The 18400-nt window shown below is 35.7% G+C and overlaps 1 protein-coding gene across 4 annotated transcripts in view; it reads right to left on the reverse strand.

Moving 5' to 3' along the window:
* The window catches only part of ptprea (protein tyrosine phosphatase receptor type Ea), a 121399-nt gene that overhangs the window by 23829 nt on the left and 79170 nt on the right, over positions 1 to 18400 (reverse strand). For 3 of the 4 annotated variants that reach the window (XM_049464938.1, XM_049464937.1, XM_049464939.1), the window contains 4 exons: positions 12876 to 12953; positions 9585 to 9684; positions 8422 to 8495; positions 318 to 451 (listed from right to left, as the gene is read on the reverse strand). In XM_049464938.1, the coding sequence (XP_049320895.1) occupies positions 318 to 451; positions 8422 to 8495; positions 9585 to 9684; positions 12876 to 12948 (381 nt within the window). In that variant the 5' untranslated portion in view covers positions 12949 to 12953. Of the gene's footprint in view, positions 1 to 317; positions 452 to 8421; positions 8496 to 8636; positions 8853 to 9584; positions 9685 to 12875; positions 12954 to 18400 lie in introns of those variants that run through there. The other variant, XM_022669082.2, reaches the window with a different exon arrangement.

The following is an 18400-nucleotide window of genomic DNA, read 5'->3' on the forward strand; positions in this document are numbered from 1 at the left end:
TGCAAAAAATACGGTACTTTTTTCTCCCTGAGTTTCTTCTTCGTTGTGTCCATATTGCAGTGGTCAGTTTTCACCTAAACTATTGGCTACACTACCCAACAATTTTCAGTTTGAGAACTTCCGCAATACAGCCAGGGTGGTTTTGTTTAAATAGAGCAACTATTTCAACTTTATTTTAACTCTAATGTAACTTTAGATGTTTAAGGATTTTTTTTATACTCTCACAAACGTCTTTTACAAGCATGATTCATTCTGTAACCAAACATAATTAATCTATATCATCACCCCAATAAATATTTGTACCAGCGGTTACTCACATTATACTGTTCTCTGAAGAGCTTCCCATCATCAGCTGATCGGATCCGGTACTCATCCTCCAGGTTGTCTACAGGAATGGGGAGGTATGTTTTGGATGTGGAGGGGGATCTAGGCAGCAGGACCACCGTCTGTTCTGTAGACACAGAAAGACAGAACAAATTAGAGAATTAGAGGAAAAAATGCATGAAGAAAAAACACACAGTTTATCAATTATATTCATTCTAATGATAAAATGTCTTAAATCCATGTTTTAAAAATGCCACAGACAACTAAAAACAAAACAAATGCACAGATTGTAATTCGCAATTTCTACATTTTAGATGTTAAAAGTTAGAGCGGTTGAATTTTACATTTACATTTATTGCATTTATCTATCACTTTTAGTCAGAGTGATTTATCCAAGTCGTTTCTATCCGGTAGAGTTGGGTCAATATAGTGTTGGGAGTCTTGCCCAAGGACAAAGAATTGGTATAGCACAGTATTCAGTCACCCAGACCTGGAACTGAACCCCAGTCTCCCACATGTTTCAGCTACAGTATTTAGGTATGTCAATTTCTTACATTTAGCTACAGTAAACAGTCTTTGCACTTGACCCTATTTTCTGTGTACGAACAGGTTTATTTTTGTTTGTGCAAAACTGTTCATTTATATTAGGATTATACAGAAATCACAAGCTTACTGTAAAGTCTGTTAACTTAATATTGGAGTTGTGTGCTTTTTCTATTTTGTTATTGTGAAAGTAGTCTTAATTTTGTTTTTAGATGTATTAAATTATTATTTAAGGGACATATTTTTGTGATCTATAGCACACTGGTAATATTTGAGCTTTGCGCAGATTGACACTAGAGACACTAGAGCAAATATAAAATATCAAATATGAAAAATATGAAAAGCAAATATTAGTTAAATAATAGTGAAGTGAAATAAATGCATGTTCAGTCAAAGTACTTTTCTCTTTTTTATTTTCCAAACTGAGTTGAATCTGTCAAATTCTGTGTACTGAACATTGAATTTTGAAGTATAGTTTTTTTTTTATATGCTGTGTGGTATTGTGCTTGGGGAGCGCAGTGTGCACAATGATCCAGACATGATTGGACGGCTGACTGTTGACTGTTGTCAGGGTTTTAATGAGTCAGTAGCGCACCTGTGTTTCCCACCTCCAAGATAAGAGAAACAAGCTAGAAATGTACCTGAACACACCTCACTTCCAGACCACCACGCCCATTAGTGTAGATATATTCATAAACTCTAATGCTATTTTAACGATGTGTGCACAAGGTGTAAAAATAGACTGTTGATGGGGTGTAAGATAGCAACACACATCCAGACATGCTTTTCACAGGGTGTTTGATAGAGCCCTTTAACTAATTCCCCTTTACCTGCAGATTAATATCATATGAATATAATAAATATACCATTCAGTACCTTTCAGTATATCTGTAATATTGTTAAAGCTGGTAAATCACTGTATTCTCATTCTCGCTCATGGCAGTACTAATCTTAAATCAGCAGCAGACTTACTGTCTGCATTACTGTAATACATTCTCTTTTTTATATTTACACTCTTAGCTTTACTTTATATGATATAATATCATAATGAGAAATACAAAAATATACCAAACTGGCCTGAAAAAACACAGAAGCACTTAACAAACTTACTAAATAAATAAAAATGATCTTTTTACATGAATGCGAAACAATAAAAGGTCTGGTCAACATGATTTCCCTGCAGAATTCTATAAACATAATTTTATTTTTAATTTAGATAAAAAACACATTATTAAAATATAACCACAGTATGGAAAATGCTGAACATCACCAAGGTCCTCAAAACAATAGATAGATAGATAGATAGATAGATAGATAGATAGATAGATAGATAGATAGATAGATAGATAGATAGATAGATAGATAGATAGATAGATAGATAGATAGATAGATAGATAGATAGATAGATAGATAGATAGATAGATAGATTAAACTTACTACACTTTAAAAGAGTAAAGAACTAAAGAACTAAGAGAAGCTGAAGCTCCCAATTATCACAGATATACTGTCCAGAAAACCTAAGGATTAAAGCAATATATCCAGTCTGAACACACCCCAACCAGAAATACTGAGAGTTACTCACAGTTAGAAAACAGAACAGTCGCTCACTAGTGCTCACAAGTTTCCACACTACTGTCATACCCACAATTCTGATGTCTTGCTGGAAAATGATCAACATCACCAAGATCCTCTAAACACCTTGTGCCCTGTTTTAGTAGTGATCTATAGCGCACCGATCAATTGTGCACCATGCAGCTTGATTTAGGGCGTGTCCCTGTGTCTTTGCTATCGTAACAATGGGACAAGTACAACTGGTGCGGCTTAAATCGCAAAACAAAAGGCATGTACTTAATACTCTTAATTAATCATGGGTGTGTTTAATTTTGAGCGTAATGTGAAATAATCCAATCACAGTGTCTCTTGCTCATCATTCCCTTTAAGAGCCAGGTGAGCTCTGACTTTGGCACGTTAGTATCTTAACAGCGCAGCACTTTACATGTCTTAGCAAAGGAAACTGATAGGGTTCCTTGTGTTAGATGCTTAAGTGGTTTGTTTTTTTTTAAATATCTTTATCCAGTCTCTTGTGCATCTAGGGGTTAAAATATTAGTAATTTCACTAATCTGTCTCTAAAACAGCATTCGTACACACATCAGTATGCTTATGCAGGCATAAACAAAAATATTATTTAGAAAAATATATATATTATTTAAGTTCACACTAATGTCACAAAGTCCCTTCAGCCTTTTTTGAGTAACATTGTAATTCCATAATGTATAGTTAGTAATTTTCTGTTCCATGGCACATGTAGGCACTTTAATTTAAGTTATTTTTAGTATTTCCCAGAAAGGAGGAAATAATGACTCATAATATTTACATGAGTAGACCTTTTTTTTACCTTTCAGGCTTTTTTATGCAGTCAAAACAAGGCTGAAGTGACTTAATATCTGATTTATTTGCCTTTGTTTGACAGAGATCTGAAGATAATTTAAAATCTGATCTTTTCTGTTTATTTTCTTTTTGTGCTTTTCTGGAGCAACACGGTCTAAAACTAATTTTAGCCAATTAATAAAATTGCATACCCTATCATGAACATTTGAATTACCAAGTGCAGAGGGGGGAACATTTGGTACCACTTTAAAATAAGATTACCTTTATAAAGGGTTTATAAGTGGTTTACAATTAGTTTATTAATGGTTACTAATTAGGTTGTAAATGCCTTAAAAATCATTAATAATCAGTTATTATAGCAACAATGTAGATGGCTGTGGGTTCACTATTTGGCAAACAACAGGTCATTATTGCCCTTTATACGTATGTGTTATAACTGATTATTAATGCTTTTTAAGGCATTTACAACCTAATAAGTAACATTAATAAACTAATTATAAACCAATTATAAACCCTTTATAAAGGTAGTCTTATTTTAAAGTGGTACTGAAAATTCTATAGCACTGTTAAAGGCAGATGCTGTTGATGCATTAAAATAAAGGTGGATCTTGTATGCTAGTAGGAGAGAACATGTTATAAGTAACAGGATGAATTCTCAAGTGATGTGATAAGACTATGAGATCATGCTTTATAATACAAATGATCAGCATATAAATACAGAGCAGTTATTAATATTTGTGCGGTGGGTCTTTCTCAGCACTACAGTGATAATAGCATAGAGATACTCATCTCTATTCTCAGTCCAGTAGTGACTCTGAGGACCCTATTTTAGTGATCTATAGGCGATCCATCAATAGTGCACCGTGCAGCTTAATTCAGGGCACGTCAGTGTGTCTCTGCTATCGCTCAAAATGCACTAAAGTCATGTACAAATTCTCTTAATTAATGATGGATGTGGTTAATAATAATTTTGGGCGTATCATGAAATAATAAAACAATCAGAGTGTCTCTCTGTTGCTCATCATTTCCTTTTAAGAGTAGAACCAGGTGAGCTCTGACTTTGAGAACCCAGGGGATTGCTATTTTAACGGTGCAGCTACCTGGACGTGTTCAACAAACTCTTCTCAGCAGAGGAAACTGAGCTGCTGGTTGACGCTGTGAAGGAGCTCCAGCAGCTCATTTACGGGAACAGCAATGTTATTTTATTTACTATTCTGTTTATTGTTGATGAATGTCTGACTGTTGACAGGTTGTCAGGGTTCAAATCAGTCAGTGGCGCACCAGTGGTTTTCGCCACCAAGACAGAAATACACCAGAAATGTACCTGAACACACCTCATTTCCAGAACACCATGCCCATCAGTGTAGAAATATTCAGAAGCTCTGCTGCTGTTTAAACCAGGCAGGTAACAAGGTGTGTAAATACTCTGTTAGCGGAATGAGCATCCCAACGGGCCTCGTGTAGGGTGTAAGATAGAGCCCTAATGTGTTAAAATTCAAACTCCAGTATGGATTATGAAGCACAATCTTATTGGTGTTGTGGAATTTGACTGAATCTGATCTGAGGGTAGAGATGTGCACTTGAGAATCCATCCTTCTACTTTATGAATATCAATAAATACCAAGATGATTATGTTCCATTGGCAGTTGTCCATGCCAGTTTTATAACACTTCCTCCACCATGTTTGACAGATTTGTTGATATGCTTCATGTGCTTCACCTCCAATCGCTTAGTTAAAAGTGATGATTAGCACTATATTACCATAGTTTAATGTGTCATTTCAATGTTTTATTGCCGAATTCTTCATAACAACCATAAAAAGATCACTAGTAGTTTTGTCTCAGTAGCTTAACAAGCTAGCTAACTAGCATAGGCATTTAAGGCAGAATGGAAAAATATAATAAAATAAAATAAAATAAAATAAAAGCTAATCAAAGCTAATTTCAGCTCCCCATCACAGAGTTAGGAATTAAGGAATGGACAATAATAATTATCTTCTGCACCATCTACCGCCTTTCTGAATACATAGAATAAAATAAACCCTAAATTTAACTAGTTAACCAGCAGCAGCAGCCTGATGACGTATTGGTGGTGATGTATGAAGGGTTTCCCAATTCTTAGAGAGAGGATTTCACCACTTCACTCTAAAATAAGGGGTAGATGTGAAATAGAAATAGGATCGGGCCTTAATGTGCCAAACTTTGAAGTGACCTCACAGTGGTTAAACCAATAATAACATTTAAACTAAACGGTTCTGAGTAAGCTTGGACAGTAGTGATGTCATTTCCTTTGCACCAGAAGTCATGAAGTCATGTTTTTTCTGCTTTTTAAAATACTACTTTTTAAAGGGAAAAGCAGTAAAGTGTAAAAGCAGTTAGTTAGTTTGTTGTCAGTTTTTGCTGAATGTCTCCTGAACCGAATATTAGACAATCATTCCACAGAGGTTCCTCATCCTCTATGTTCCCATCAGAAAGCAGCACATGGACTGGAGCTTCTATAGGAAGCAGAAGAGATTTTTACCTGTGGTTCTGGGTTTTTTGTCGGTTTACAAGACTTAAAAAGCCACATCCTGTTGAAGCTGAACGAAGCCCATGCGGTATAACTAGAGAATTTGTGTATAGCGACTTTAGCCAGTTAGCATTAGCTTCTATATGACTCCAGCCACTGCTGAGAAATATAGATAATAATATAAATAAAGCAAAAATCAGTTTAATACATTTAATACAATACCACCCTCCCAGCATCTTTACTCAACAGTCTGTCTGCCACTGACTCTAATTCTCTCAGTAAAAAGACTCCATTTCCCAGAATACACCTGCATCTAACTTCCTAGACATTTCTGAACACGTGAAGCTTCTGTGTTCTTGCTCACCGTCCTTCTAATTAGTTCACGTCGTCCCAAGTATAAATAGCCCATGTTTTTAGTCACTAGTTGCTCGGAATTAAACTACTACTACTTTTTAGGTTTTATCACTTAATTCTGTCCAATAAAATTAATAAATGCTGTGACACTTTTTACAAATGTTGTTTGAAAATAAAATAAAATAAAGATTAATACATCATGCATGCAGACAATGTATATATATATATATATATATATATATATATATATATATATATATATATATATATATATATATATGTATATTTAATGTGGAAAGAGGTTTATAATCATATTTGATATATTTGCGATGTTAATTACTAACACAGGTTTAGGGTTTAATGGAATAAAAATAATCACAAATTTAAATCGCAATCACAATATTCTGTGGAAAAATCACAATGAAATATTTTGTCCAAATCGTGCAGCTTTAGGTACAGTCATATCATGCAAAGTTCTAATAAACTGCACTGTGAAACCAAAACTAACCGTACCAAACCCAAACAACAAACTCATAAAGCTAGTTTTACACGCTTTTAGCACATTACCTTCACTGATAATAATGTTTAATGTTTATTACTGAAATGTATATCATTATATAATATATATATATATATATATATATATATATATATATATATATATATATATATATATATAAGAGTATATAGTGTTTATAAGAGTGCGTAACTCTCTCTTTCTCTCTCTCTCTCTCTGTAAAAAGAAACTCTGAACACTGATCTCCAGCGTGTCAGCGTGTCTGGGCGTGTGGTGAGCAGCGTGTTTTTGAGTGTGAGCTGAGTTATAGTGAACAGAGAGATTCTTATCACACACAGAAAATATCAGGACAGGTTGAGCTTGTTGGAACATCTCAGAGGAACCCGTGAGATAAGATACGGAATTTCATAACAGAGTAAGTGAATCCTGGAAGATCATCTTCATCTTCTGATCTCAAACACGAATGAAGACACTGCTTCTGCAATCATTATTGTATTATTGGCACTGCTGAGCTGAGTACCAGTTTCTACTAGATTTTAGAGTTTTACTCTTAAGATTTGATTGCATTCAGTAACAAGAGTCTTAGTTACTTAGGTGAGGATGTTAAATGTTGGATGATCACATCAAACCTCACCATCCTCAAATCACCACTGAACTCTTCCCTAAAGTTTTGAGTGAAGCTCTGTCATCATTTCAGAGAACACAGCTGAGTTTTATGACCTATGACCTATACTGGTATAGGAAGTACATATATGTACATACAGCACTAGAAAAATCTAACAGAGCACTTCAGTTTCAGAATTTTCAATCAGTTTCTCTGATTTTGCTATTTATAGGTTTATGTTTGAGTAAAATGAACATTGTTGTTTTATTCTATAAACTACAGACAACATTTCTCCCAAATTCCAAATAAAAATATTCTCATTTAGAGCATTTATTTACAGAAAATGAGAAAAATGGCTGAAATAACAAAAAAAACAATACAAATAAAACACGTTTATATTTCATATAAAGTTTTAAGAGTTCAGAAAATAATATTTTGTGTAATAACCCTGTTTTTTATGCATCTTGGCATCATGTTCTCCTCCACCAGTCTTACACACTGCTTTTGGATAACTTTATACTGCTTTATTCCTAGTGCAGAAATTCAAGATTCAATCTTCCTCTTGATTATATTCCAGAGGTTTTTTAATTTGGTAAAAAGTCTCTTATTTTTTTTCCAGACAAATTGAAAAATGTTTTTGAAAAGTTTTTAATTATTAAAGTATTTCTGTCCTGCTGTTCAAAGAAAAGCAAATAGAAAACTATGATTTTAACAATGTTTACTGAACACTGAACATTTTCAGATCTCAGCAGATGTACCAACAAAGCTCAATTTAGTCTTTTCACTGATTCAGCTGAACACTTATAAATAAAAAGGCCAAATAAATCAGTAGCTGATTATTATATGCTTCCCTAAACAGCATATTTGTTTTTGTTGAAGTTTTGGCCATGAAATAAAAGTCATTATTAATGTTCGTTATGCTTGTTTTTTTTTTTTTTTTTTCTATCTAACAGAACAACGTCTAATGACGAAATTTACGGAAAAACAAAAAAATGGATGATTTCACTCTTAGTCATCTAGTTTTACAGTACTTCAAACTAAAGGACGTGAACTGCTGCATCCTGTTCTCAGTGCAGAAGAACAGTGAACTACACGGAAACCACACACACACACACACACACACACACACACCTCTGGCTACAGTCTCTAAATGTCAGATATGTTAAAAGCAGAGATCTGTACCTTGTTCCTCCAGGATGCCATTTGGTATCTTCTTGTCTACTGTGGTGATGTCGGCTTTTCTCTGGTTTTTGAACCTGAAAGTAAAAAACAATCCAAACTGAATGAATCTACAGAACATTCAGCAGAAACACAGCAACATCTAGAGGATCTGGAACATCTAGAACCCAGTAAATCAGGTTCTTGAGGATAAAGTTTCTCATAAAGTTCTGTCTTACCATCGAAAGCTAAGGCTGTTCTTTCTCATCAGAGCTCAACACTCAAAACACCGCACCACCCTCAACCCAGGAGAACCACGAGGCTCTGACGCTGCGCCCGCCTCTGCTGCACTTTATCTGAGTGTGTGAGAGAGTGTGTGTGTCTGAGACAGAGAGAGTGTGTGTGTAAGAGAGAGAGAGAGAGAGAGAGAGAGAGTGTGTGTGGGTGTGCTCACACTAGAGTGTCAGTTTCACTCTGCTTTCAGTTCCTGACCCTGCTTTTCTGAAGTGGGAGGAGTGTCTGCTGATGACATAACACTTAATGAGCATGTGTGTGTGTGTGTGTGTGCCTGTGGGTGGAGGTATTTGGAGTGTGCGTTTGTTAGACAGTGTGTGTGTGTCTGTGTGTGTGTCTGTGTCTTGTGTGTAGGTGTGTATATGTGTGTGTGTAGGTGTGTGTGTGGGCATGCTGGTTTAGTGGTAGAGTTTCCATGTGCCTCCCTCTGTCTGAATTGGTTTCCTCCCACAGTCCAAAAACATGGAGAACAGATTTTTGGATTGAATACTTTTGCAAAAAAATGTAATACTCTGATTGATATGTATATGTATGTATAGGTATGTGTATTGTATAGAATAGTGTATGTGTGTAAATGTATGTATGACTGTGTGCCCAGATATGAGTCGGTGTAAATGCTGTAGTAATGGATGCAGTCCTCCAGGGTGACGGTGTTTCCGGTTGAGAGTACGCTGTGTTTGATTGGCTGCTGCTTCTCACCAGTGTGTGGATGAGTGCTGAGTATAAATGGTTGTGTGTAAAATGTGTAAATTGTAAAGCGTCCTTGAGTTTCTATATAGGGTCTATGTAAGTGTAACTTCATTCGTAGGTGAGTGTGTGTATATATGTGTATAGGTGTGTAGGTGTGTGTGTGTGTGTGTGTGTGTGTGTGTGTAGGTGTGTGTGTGTGGTACCTGAGGCAGTAGCAGGTGAGCAGGGTGATGATGAGCAGTAGTAGTGAGAGCACCAGCAGTGTGGGCAGGAGGATGTGAGAGCTGGGGAATAAGCTGGAGTCTGGAGGAAGAAGGAGAGGCAGTTAAACCCAGAGCTGAACAAAAGAACAGGAAATGACCTCAAAACCCCGAACCAGGAGCCACTACTGACCTACCAACAGCATTACAGCTCAGACCATTAACAACTCTACATACAGACACTTTACACTGCATTTACACTACATTTACACTGCCTTTACACTACCTATACCTATACACTACTGACCTACCAGCAGCATTACAGCTCAGATCATTAACAACTCTACATACAGACACTTTACACTGCATTTACACTGCATTTACACTACATTTACACTGCCTTTACACTACCTATACCTATACACTACTGACCTACCAGCAGCATTACAGCTCAGATCATTAACAACTCTACTTACAGACACTTTACACTGCATTTACACTGCATTTACACTGCATTTACACTGCACTTACACTACCTATACCTATACACTACTGACCTACCAGCAGCATTACAGCTCAGATCATTAACAACTCTACATACAGACACTTTACACTGCATTTACACTGCATTTACACTGCATTTACACTGCACTTACACTACCTATACCTATACACTACTGACCTACCAGCAGCATTACAGCTCAGATCATTAACAACTCTACATACAGACACTTTACACTGCACTTACACTGCCTTTACCCTGCATTTGCATTGCCTTTACACTGCCTCTACATTGCCTTTATTGTGCATTTACTCTGCTTTTACAGTGCCTTTACACTGCTTTTACATTGTCTTTACGCTGCTTTTACATTGCCTTTACACTGCCATTACACTGCATTTACTCTGCATTTACACTGTATTTACACTGCATTTACGCCGTCTTTACACTGCCTTTACACTGCATTTACTCTAAATTTACACTGCATTAATGCTCTCTTTACACTGCCTTTACACTGCATTTACACTGCATTTACGCTGTCTTTACACTGCCTTTACACTGCATTTACTCTGCATTTACACTGCATTTACACTGCATTTACACTGCATTTACACTGCATTTACGCTGTCTTTACACTGCCTTTACACTGCATTTACTCTGCATTTACACTGCATTTACACTGCATTTACGCTGTCTTTACACTGCCTTTACACTGCATTTACTCTGCATTTACACTGCATTTACTCTGCATTTACACTGCATTTACTCTGCATTTACACCTCATTTACGCTGTCTTTACTCTGCATTTACACTGCATTTACACTGCATTTACACTGTCTTTACACTGCCTTTATTAAGAACAACAGCATCATGAACCCCAAGGAAGAAACTCACCAGACAGATCAGAGATCCATAAAAAAATCTTATATGTATGTATATGTTTTTTTTAATTATCAGTAGTCAAAGGTAGCTTTAACACTTATACTAATACAATAAAAATACATTAAAAACACATTAAAAACACTAGAGACGGGCTCTTTAATGACCCAGGCCTGCAGTGTTTTGACGGAGCTGCTGAGCCCCGGTCATCCACCTAACAGCAGGTTACAGCATCAGAACCATCAGCAGCCTCAGGAAAATTACAGCTTATTTAATCCGTGTTTGACTCAGTTTGACCTCATACAGAAAAACTGATGATTATCTGAAGATTAAACAGAAAAACAGCACCTAAAGTACCAGCTGAACGTAGACAGATAATAACAAACACAGAAACACAGCATGCAGCGTTTATTTAACTAAACCAGAGTTTCTCCCAGTGTTTAATCCTTCTGCTATTTTCATTTACCAGGAACAGTAATGGTGTTCCCAGGTCAGTTTTACCTGGTGCATATTAATAATCCAAAATATTTCTGAAACAAAACAAAATTTTATAAGATCTGATTTGAAAAAATCAGCCAAAATGAGCCACGTTGAGTAAATAATCAGATTTGGATCACATTGAACAAAAAAGTCAAATTGATTCCAACTTTTCTTAACATTTCACTACTTTTTAATTTTAAACACAATAGTTTTACATAACATTTGAATTTTGTTTTAGTTTTAGTTTTTTGCAAATATGTGAGATGATCAATTTTCATATTATATGTTGATTACACTGATTAATTAATTAAGACAAGCAGAACAAGTTTCATACTCGAAAAAAAAAATACTTTTAACTATTTTTTCCCAGATCTTCCAACTTTAAAACTTAAAATTAGACTCGTAACACAACAGGAGGTTTAATCAGAAAGTGTTTATAAAGGTTTATGGTTATAACAGGACGTCGGGGCTGAAAATGCAGCAGTTTGGTAGAAGTGTGAATTTGTGAGTCTGTAGAGTAAAAGAACTCAGTTTCACTTTCTACTGAACTGCGGTTAATGTGAGATCTTAGCGCCACCTTCAGGAAAATGATAAATGTTGAATATCAGACTTTTGTATTATACATTTGTACTATATATTTAAAACATTACACATATATTTCTTTCTTTTCTTTGTTAAACACTCTCTTCAGGAAATCAGCAGTGTTTTCAGCTGTATGAAGGAATTTGATGCCTCTAAACTAAAGTGATGAACCTTTAATTCATTTAAAATGCTGTAAAATCATTTATATTATATAATAATATAAGTTTAATATATGATGTTAATATACCAGTCCAAAGTTTGGACACACTTTCTTATTAATATTTGTTCTTTATTCATAGCATTTACTACACTGTAGTAAACTGCATATGCGTTCCATTTCATAAAAAAAAAACATTATTATTATATTCCTTATATACTATTATTTTATAACTTATGAATAAATTAACTGAATTAGTTCTGCATGTTTTAGCTGGTTTCAGAAGATCTGCGCTGGTCTGTGATGAAGGTGAAAACTACACCCTCTACTTGTCAGATAGCAGGTTTTCCAGCTATTGAATGAAACAGTATATATATATATATATATATATATATATATATATATATATATATATATATATATATATATATATATATATATATATATATATGCGTTACCTTTAATTATGGTCATATTATGGTCCTGTTGGATGATGAAACTTTAACAAAAATAAACTGAGCAGCCACAGATAGTGATGCTATTATTTATTTAGCTATTATAAGGAATAATGCATGAATTCAGTGAATAAATCTGAATTAATCAACTTACTGTAAACATCTACAAGGTTCAATTAAATATTATTTTATATTCTTACAGATAAACTATACAAGTAGTTTCAGATCTTGGTTTTACTCACCGTTTGTGCTGTTTGGGATGTTGTGGGAGGTATTTGATAGCGTTGTGGCTACCAAAAACAGAACCGGGACCATCGTTTCTGCAGAGAGAAAGAGAGAGATAATAAACGCCTTTATTTAATAATAGTACATTATACTTTATAATATCACTGATAATTAAAGGTTGCTGATTGTATAAATCCAGCGTTTGGTTGCTGAAAGTGTGCAGGACTTATATTAGTGACAGGAGGGTGTTCTGAGAAATGACTGAGAAAAAACTCTAACACACTAAAACACTAAAACATCAAGAATTAAGTTCTAAATCAAATTATTATGAGAAATGTCTCTTTAAATGTCAGGCATCAAAAACACTTCAAAAACGATAAACATACATTTAAAAAGAAAGAAACCTTTCACTTGTGTTTATAATATTTAAATCTTAATTAAATGAGTTATTAATGTATATCGGGCAAAACTAAATAAATATATTTTACTGTTGGAGAGTGATAAACATAAAATCATTAGAAGGAAAACGTATAGATTAAATGTCATATAATGAAAAAAAAATAAATTTTTTACTTTGTGATTGTCATGTAAATCCTTTTGTTTCACAGTTTAATTTAATTCTTATATAATGCCAATAAAAAAGCATTTTGATTGGTCCAATTAGACAGACAGACAGACAGACAGGCAGGCAGACAGACAGACAGACAGACAGACAGACAGACAGACAGATAGATAGATTACAGATGATGTACAAGTGTCACTGTGTGTGGCTGTCATACTATGTACAGAAATGTAATGCTGGAATCACACCACTAGGTGGCGCACATGTCCTTCATTTAAACAGCAGCTGTATGACCAGAGCTTCTATAAAGCCTCCCTGAAAAGATGTATGTATGAAAAATATATATGCCCAAGAATTTATTTTTCGTATTGTGTTTTGGTATGTTTTATATACAGTTTAATTGTGATTAATGATTTTTTTCTTTCTTAAAACTAAAAAAATAACAAGCTTTTAACAGAGGAGTTTTTAATGTAAAAACATCAATGTAAGAATAGTATATAAAATAAAATGTGCAGTGTACAACATACTGTAGGACTACATCTTTGGACACACCTTCTCTTTATCAATGCGCTCCCACCCTCCCCAGTATCACCAGTTAATACCTCAGTAATGAATAGGCCTCAGCGTTAAGCAGAAACAGACTGTTTCATCTCTGTGGAATGATCCCCCACCATGCTTCAGTAATGCAGCACAGGCTGGACCAGCGTTAGGTCATTAGCACACGCCCAGCTCACAGCGCTCTACTGGGAAAACTCCCAGTTCATACTGGTTCCCACTGAGATTAATAAACCTCCTGCATCGCTATAACGTCTGTCAGACAGTCAGGGATCTGTAATGAGGACAGAATCTGAAAAACAGGACCACCGCTCTCAACACACACACACACACATGCACAGGTAAGCAGAGTGAATCTCATTGCCCGGTTTTATGCTATGCCTCCTGGCAGATGGCGGAGGCTCGGCCGTGTCCTCCACAGCTGTGGAGAAACCTTGCCTTCGGCGGCGTTCGTGTACTCTTCACTCATACTGTCGTAGATCAACACCGAGGGTCCTGTCTTTACACTCTGTACAAGGTGTGCTGTGATGCTCATTGCTATCTTACACCCCGTCAACAGTCTATTTTCACGCCTTTAACATAGTGCCGGCATCATTAACATAGTGTTGTAGTGTAGGAATATATCTACACTGATGGAGCTCCACTGACTGATTTAAACCCTGACAATAGTCGACAGACACAGATGCGTCACGACCCGCAAACCCAACTTTTACATCTTTTTACAACTTTTACATGTTTTTAAGAAACGTTTAAAGACCCATTTTTATTCTCTTGCTTTTAGTAAGGCATGAACCTTGATTATTTGCTTCTTTTATTTCTTATTTTATTTGATATTTTGGTTTGTTCTTTTGTGTTTTAGATTACTTTAATTCATGTAATTGTATTTATTTATTATATGTATGTGTATGCATGTTTATGTATGTGTATGCATGTTTATGTATGTGTATATACGTATATGTGCATATGTGTTTGTGTACATGTATGTATGTACATGTGTATATGTATGTATATATGTATATGTATGTATTAGGTATTTTATTTCTGTCTGTAAAGCACTTTGTGAGGTGATGTAGAAAGGTGCTATATAAATAAAGCTTACTTACTTACTTACATCAACAATAAACAGAATAGTAAATAAAATAACATTGCTGTTCCCGTAAATGAGCTGCTAGAGCTCCTTCACAGCGTCAACCAGCAGCTCAGTTTCCTCTGCTGAGAAGAGTTTGTTGGACACGTCCAGGTAGCTGCACCGTTACAATAGCAATCCACCAAAGTCAGAGCTCACCTGGTTCTACTCTTAAATAGAATGATGAGCAAGAGACACTTTGATTGGTTTATTTTTTCGCGTTACGGCCAAAATTAACCACACCCATGATTAATTAAACAAATTAGTACACAGCTTTTTTGCATTTTGAGCTGTGCGAGGTGTACTTTTCCTGCCGTTATGATAGCAAAGACACACAGACACGCCCTAAAAAATCTAGCTGCACATTGCACGATGATGTGATGATGACATGCTTATAAATCATTGAAATAGGGCCCTATTAAGTAGAGTGTTGGGTAGAGGGTAGATATCTTAACAAAATCTGCTTTTCTGATGTAAATCATTCAAAAAGAAACTAAAGGTGAAGAAAAAATCAGCAGCTGAACCTCACGCAGAGCTGAACTCTGCATCTGGACAGGTGTGAAAGTGCCAGGATGTAGCAGGAGGTTGTAGATGTAAGTAGGGCATGTTAGTGACACGCAATTAGCCAATCTGAAGACCAAGCCCTCAGTGTCTGTAGGAGGATGTAATGTGTGTGTGTGTGTGTGTGTGTGTGTGTGTTTGTGGGTCTAAAAAAGAAATGCATGTTTTGTAAGTCATTGATCTGGTGACTAAATATCAGTTCTGAAAAGTTAATGGTCACTAATTGCAAGATTTTACATTAAGGGTATTGATCTGGTAAATCAGAGGATTTAAAAAATTATAGATTTTTAAACATATTTATTAATATCAGAATGTGAAAGGGTGAGTTTTTAAAAACAACATTCATTCAGCCCATAGAGAAATGCAGCTAAAACCCAAAGTCCAAATATGGGCGTATGAGGACTACAGAATGATGCATTACTGCAGTGTTTTATTACTGTGCTCAGGGTTCTGAGATATTCAATACATCACTAGACACAAGAGGCTCTCGCAATGTCCCCTACTCTCCTGCTGCATTAGGCCTGAGTGTGTGTGTGTGTGTGTTTTCATGAAGGCATTGTTGGAAATGGGTCATGGGATAAGCTTGTGCGTGGGCTCCTCTTTATGAGGAAGACGTCTGCACATAGCCTTCAGCCTCAACATTCACTGACATGTCCCTGACTGCTCCCACTACCCTACAGCACCCAGAGAGAGAGAGAGAGACAGAGAGAGAGAGAGAGAGAGAGAGAGAGAGAGAGAGAGAGAGAGAGAGAGAAAGAGACAGAGAGAGAGAGAGAGATACAGAGAGAGAGATACAGAGAGAGAGAGAGAGAGATAGAATGTGTGTGTATGGGGAATGGACATGTCTATGTGTCTATGAAAATCACAGAAGAAAAAAAAAAGAATAAAATAAAAAAAAGTAAGAGAGCACTTCAGTTTCTGAATCAGTTTCTCTGATTTTGCTATTTATAGGTTTATGTTTGAGTAAAATGAACATTGTTGTTTTATTCTATAAACTACAGACATTTCTCCCAAATTCCAAATAAAAATATTCTCATTTAGAGCATTTATTTACAGAAAATGAGAAATGACTGAAATAACAGAAAAAGATGCAGAGCTTTCAGACCTCAAATAATGCAAAGAAAACAAGTTCATATTCATAAAGTTTTAAGAGTTCAGAAATAATCAATATTTGGTGGAATATCCCTGGTGGTTTTTAATCACAGTTTTTTTTTCATGCATCTTGGCATCGTGTTCTCCTCCACCAGTCTTACACACTGCTTTTGGATAACTTTATGCTGCTTTACTCCTGGTGCAAATATTCAAGCAGTTCAGTTTGTTTGATGATCAGCTTGTGACCATCCATCTTCCTCTTGATTATATTCCAGAGGTTTTCCATTTGGTAAAATCAAAGAAATTCATAATTTTTAAGTGATGTCTCATTTGTTGTTGAGCAAAAAGACTTGGAACGTTTCACTCTGTGATTCAAATGAATGGATTTAGTTTAAATCTGAGTTTCGAGGTCGACATCACCACTCGTTATCCTTTAGTCTTGTGTTTGTAGTTGAGTATTTTAGCCCTGTTTATTTGTTTTTATATTATTTTATATGACCATGTTTGCTTTGTGTTTTACTGTGTTTTACCTCTCATCCCTCAATATCTGTGAGAGTCGTATTCAACCAGGATATTCAACCGCATCCAGAATGTGTGAAATGAAGGAGAGGAAGGCCTATGCGCGAGAGATTGTGAGAGAGATAGAGAGAGAGAGATAGTGTGAGATAGCGAGAGAGAGAGGCAGTATGGAGGTGATAATGAGGAGCTGAGCAGATTGTAGTTAGAGTGTACAGAAATAGAGAAGAGTGATCTGTGGACAGTAGAGTGAACACGGCTAATTAAAGCCTCAGTCTGAATCCGGACGGAGATCTCAGTGTGTGATTACTGAAGAGTCCAGTTTAACAGAAACACTCATCAAAACAGTGAAAACCACTTTACCCTCGCTAATATTCCCATTTACACCAGAACAACCAGTATAAAACCACTTTACCCTCGCTAATATTCCCATTTACAACAGAATAACCAGTATAAAACCACTTTACCCTCACTAATATTCCCATTTACACCAGAATAACCAGTATAAAACCACTTTACCCTCGCTAATATTCCCATTTACACCAGATTAACCAGTATAAAACCACTTTACCCTCGCTAATATTCCCATTTACACCAGAATAACCAGTATAAAACCACTTTACCCTCGCTAATAATCCCATCTACACCAGATTAACCAGTATAAAACCACTTTACCCTCGCTAATATTCCCATTTACACCAGATTAACCAGTATAAAACCACTTTACCCTCGCTAATATTCCCATTTACACCAGAATAACCAGTATAAAACCACTTTACCCTCGCTAATAATCCCATCTACACCAGATTAACCAGTATAAAACCACTTTACCCTCGCTAATATTCCCATTTACACCAGATTAACCAGTATAAAACCACTTTACCCTCGCTAATATTCCCATTTACACCAGATTAACCAGTATAAAACAGCTTTACCCTCGCTAATATTCCCATTTACACCAGATTAACCAGTATAAAACCACTTTACCCTCGCTAATAATCCCATCTACACCAGATTAACCAGTATAAAACAGCTTTACCCTCGCTAATATTCCCATTTACACCAGATTAACCAGTATAAAACCACTTTACCCTCGCTAATATTCCCATTTACACCAGATTAACCAGTAT

Source organism: Astyanax mexicanus, chromosome 15 (genome assembly GCF_023375975.1).
Source record: "Astyanax mexicanus isolate ESR-SI-001 chromosome 15, AstMex3_surface, whole genome shotgun sequence".
Taxonomy (NCBI): domain Eukaryota; kingdom Metazoa; phylum Chordata; class Actinopteri; order Characiformes; family Acestrorhamphidae; genus Astyanax; species Astyanax mexicanus.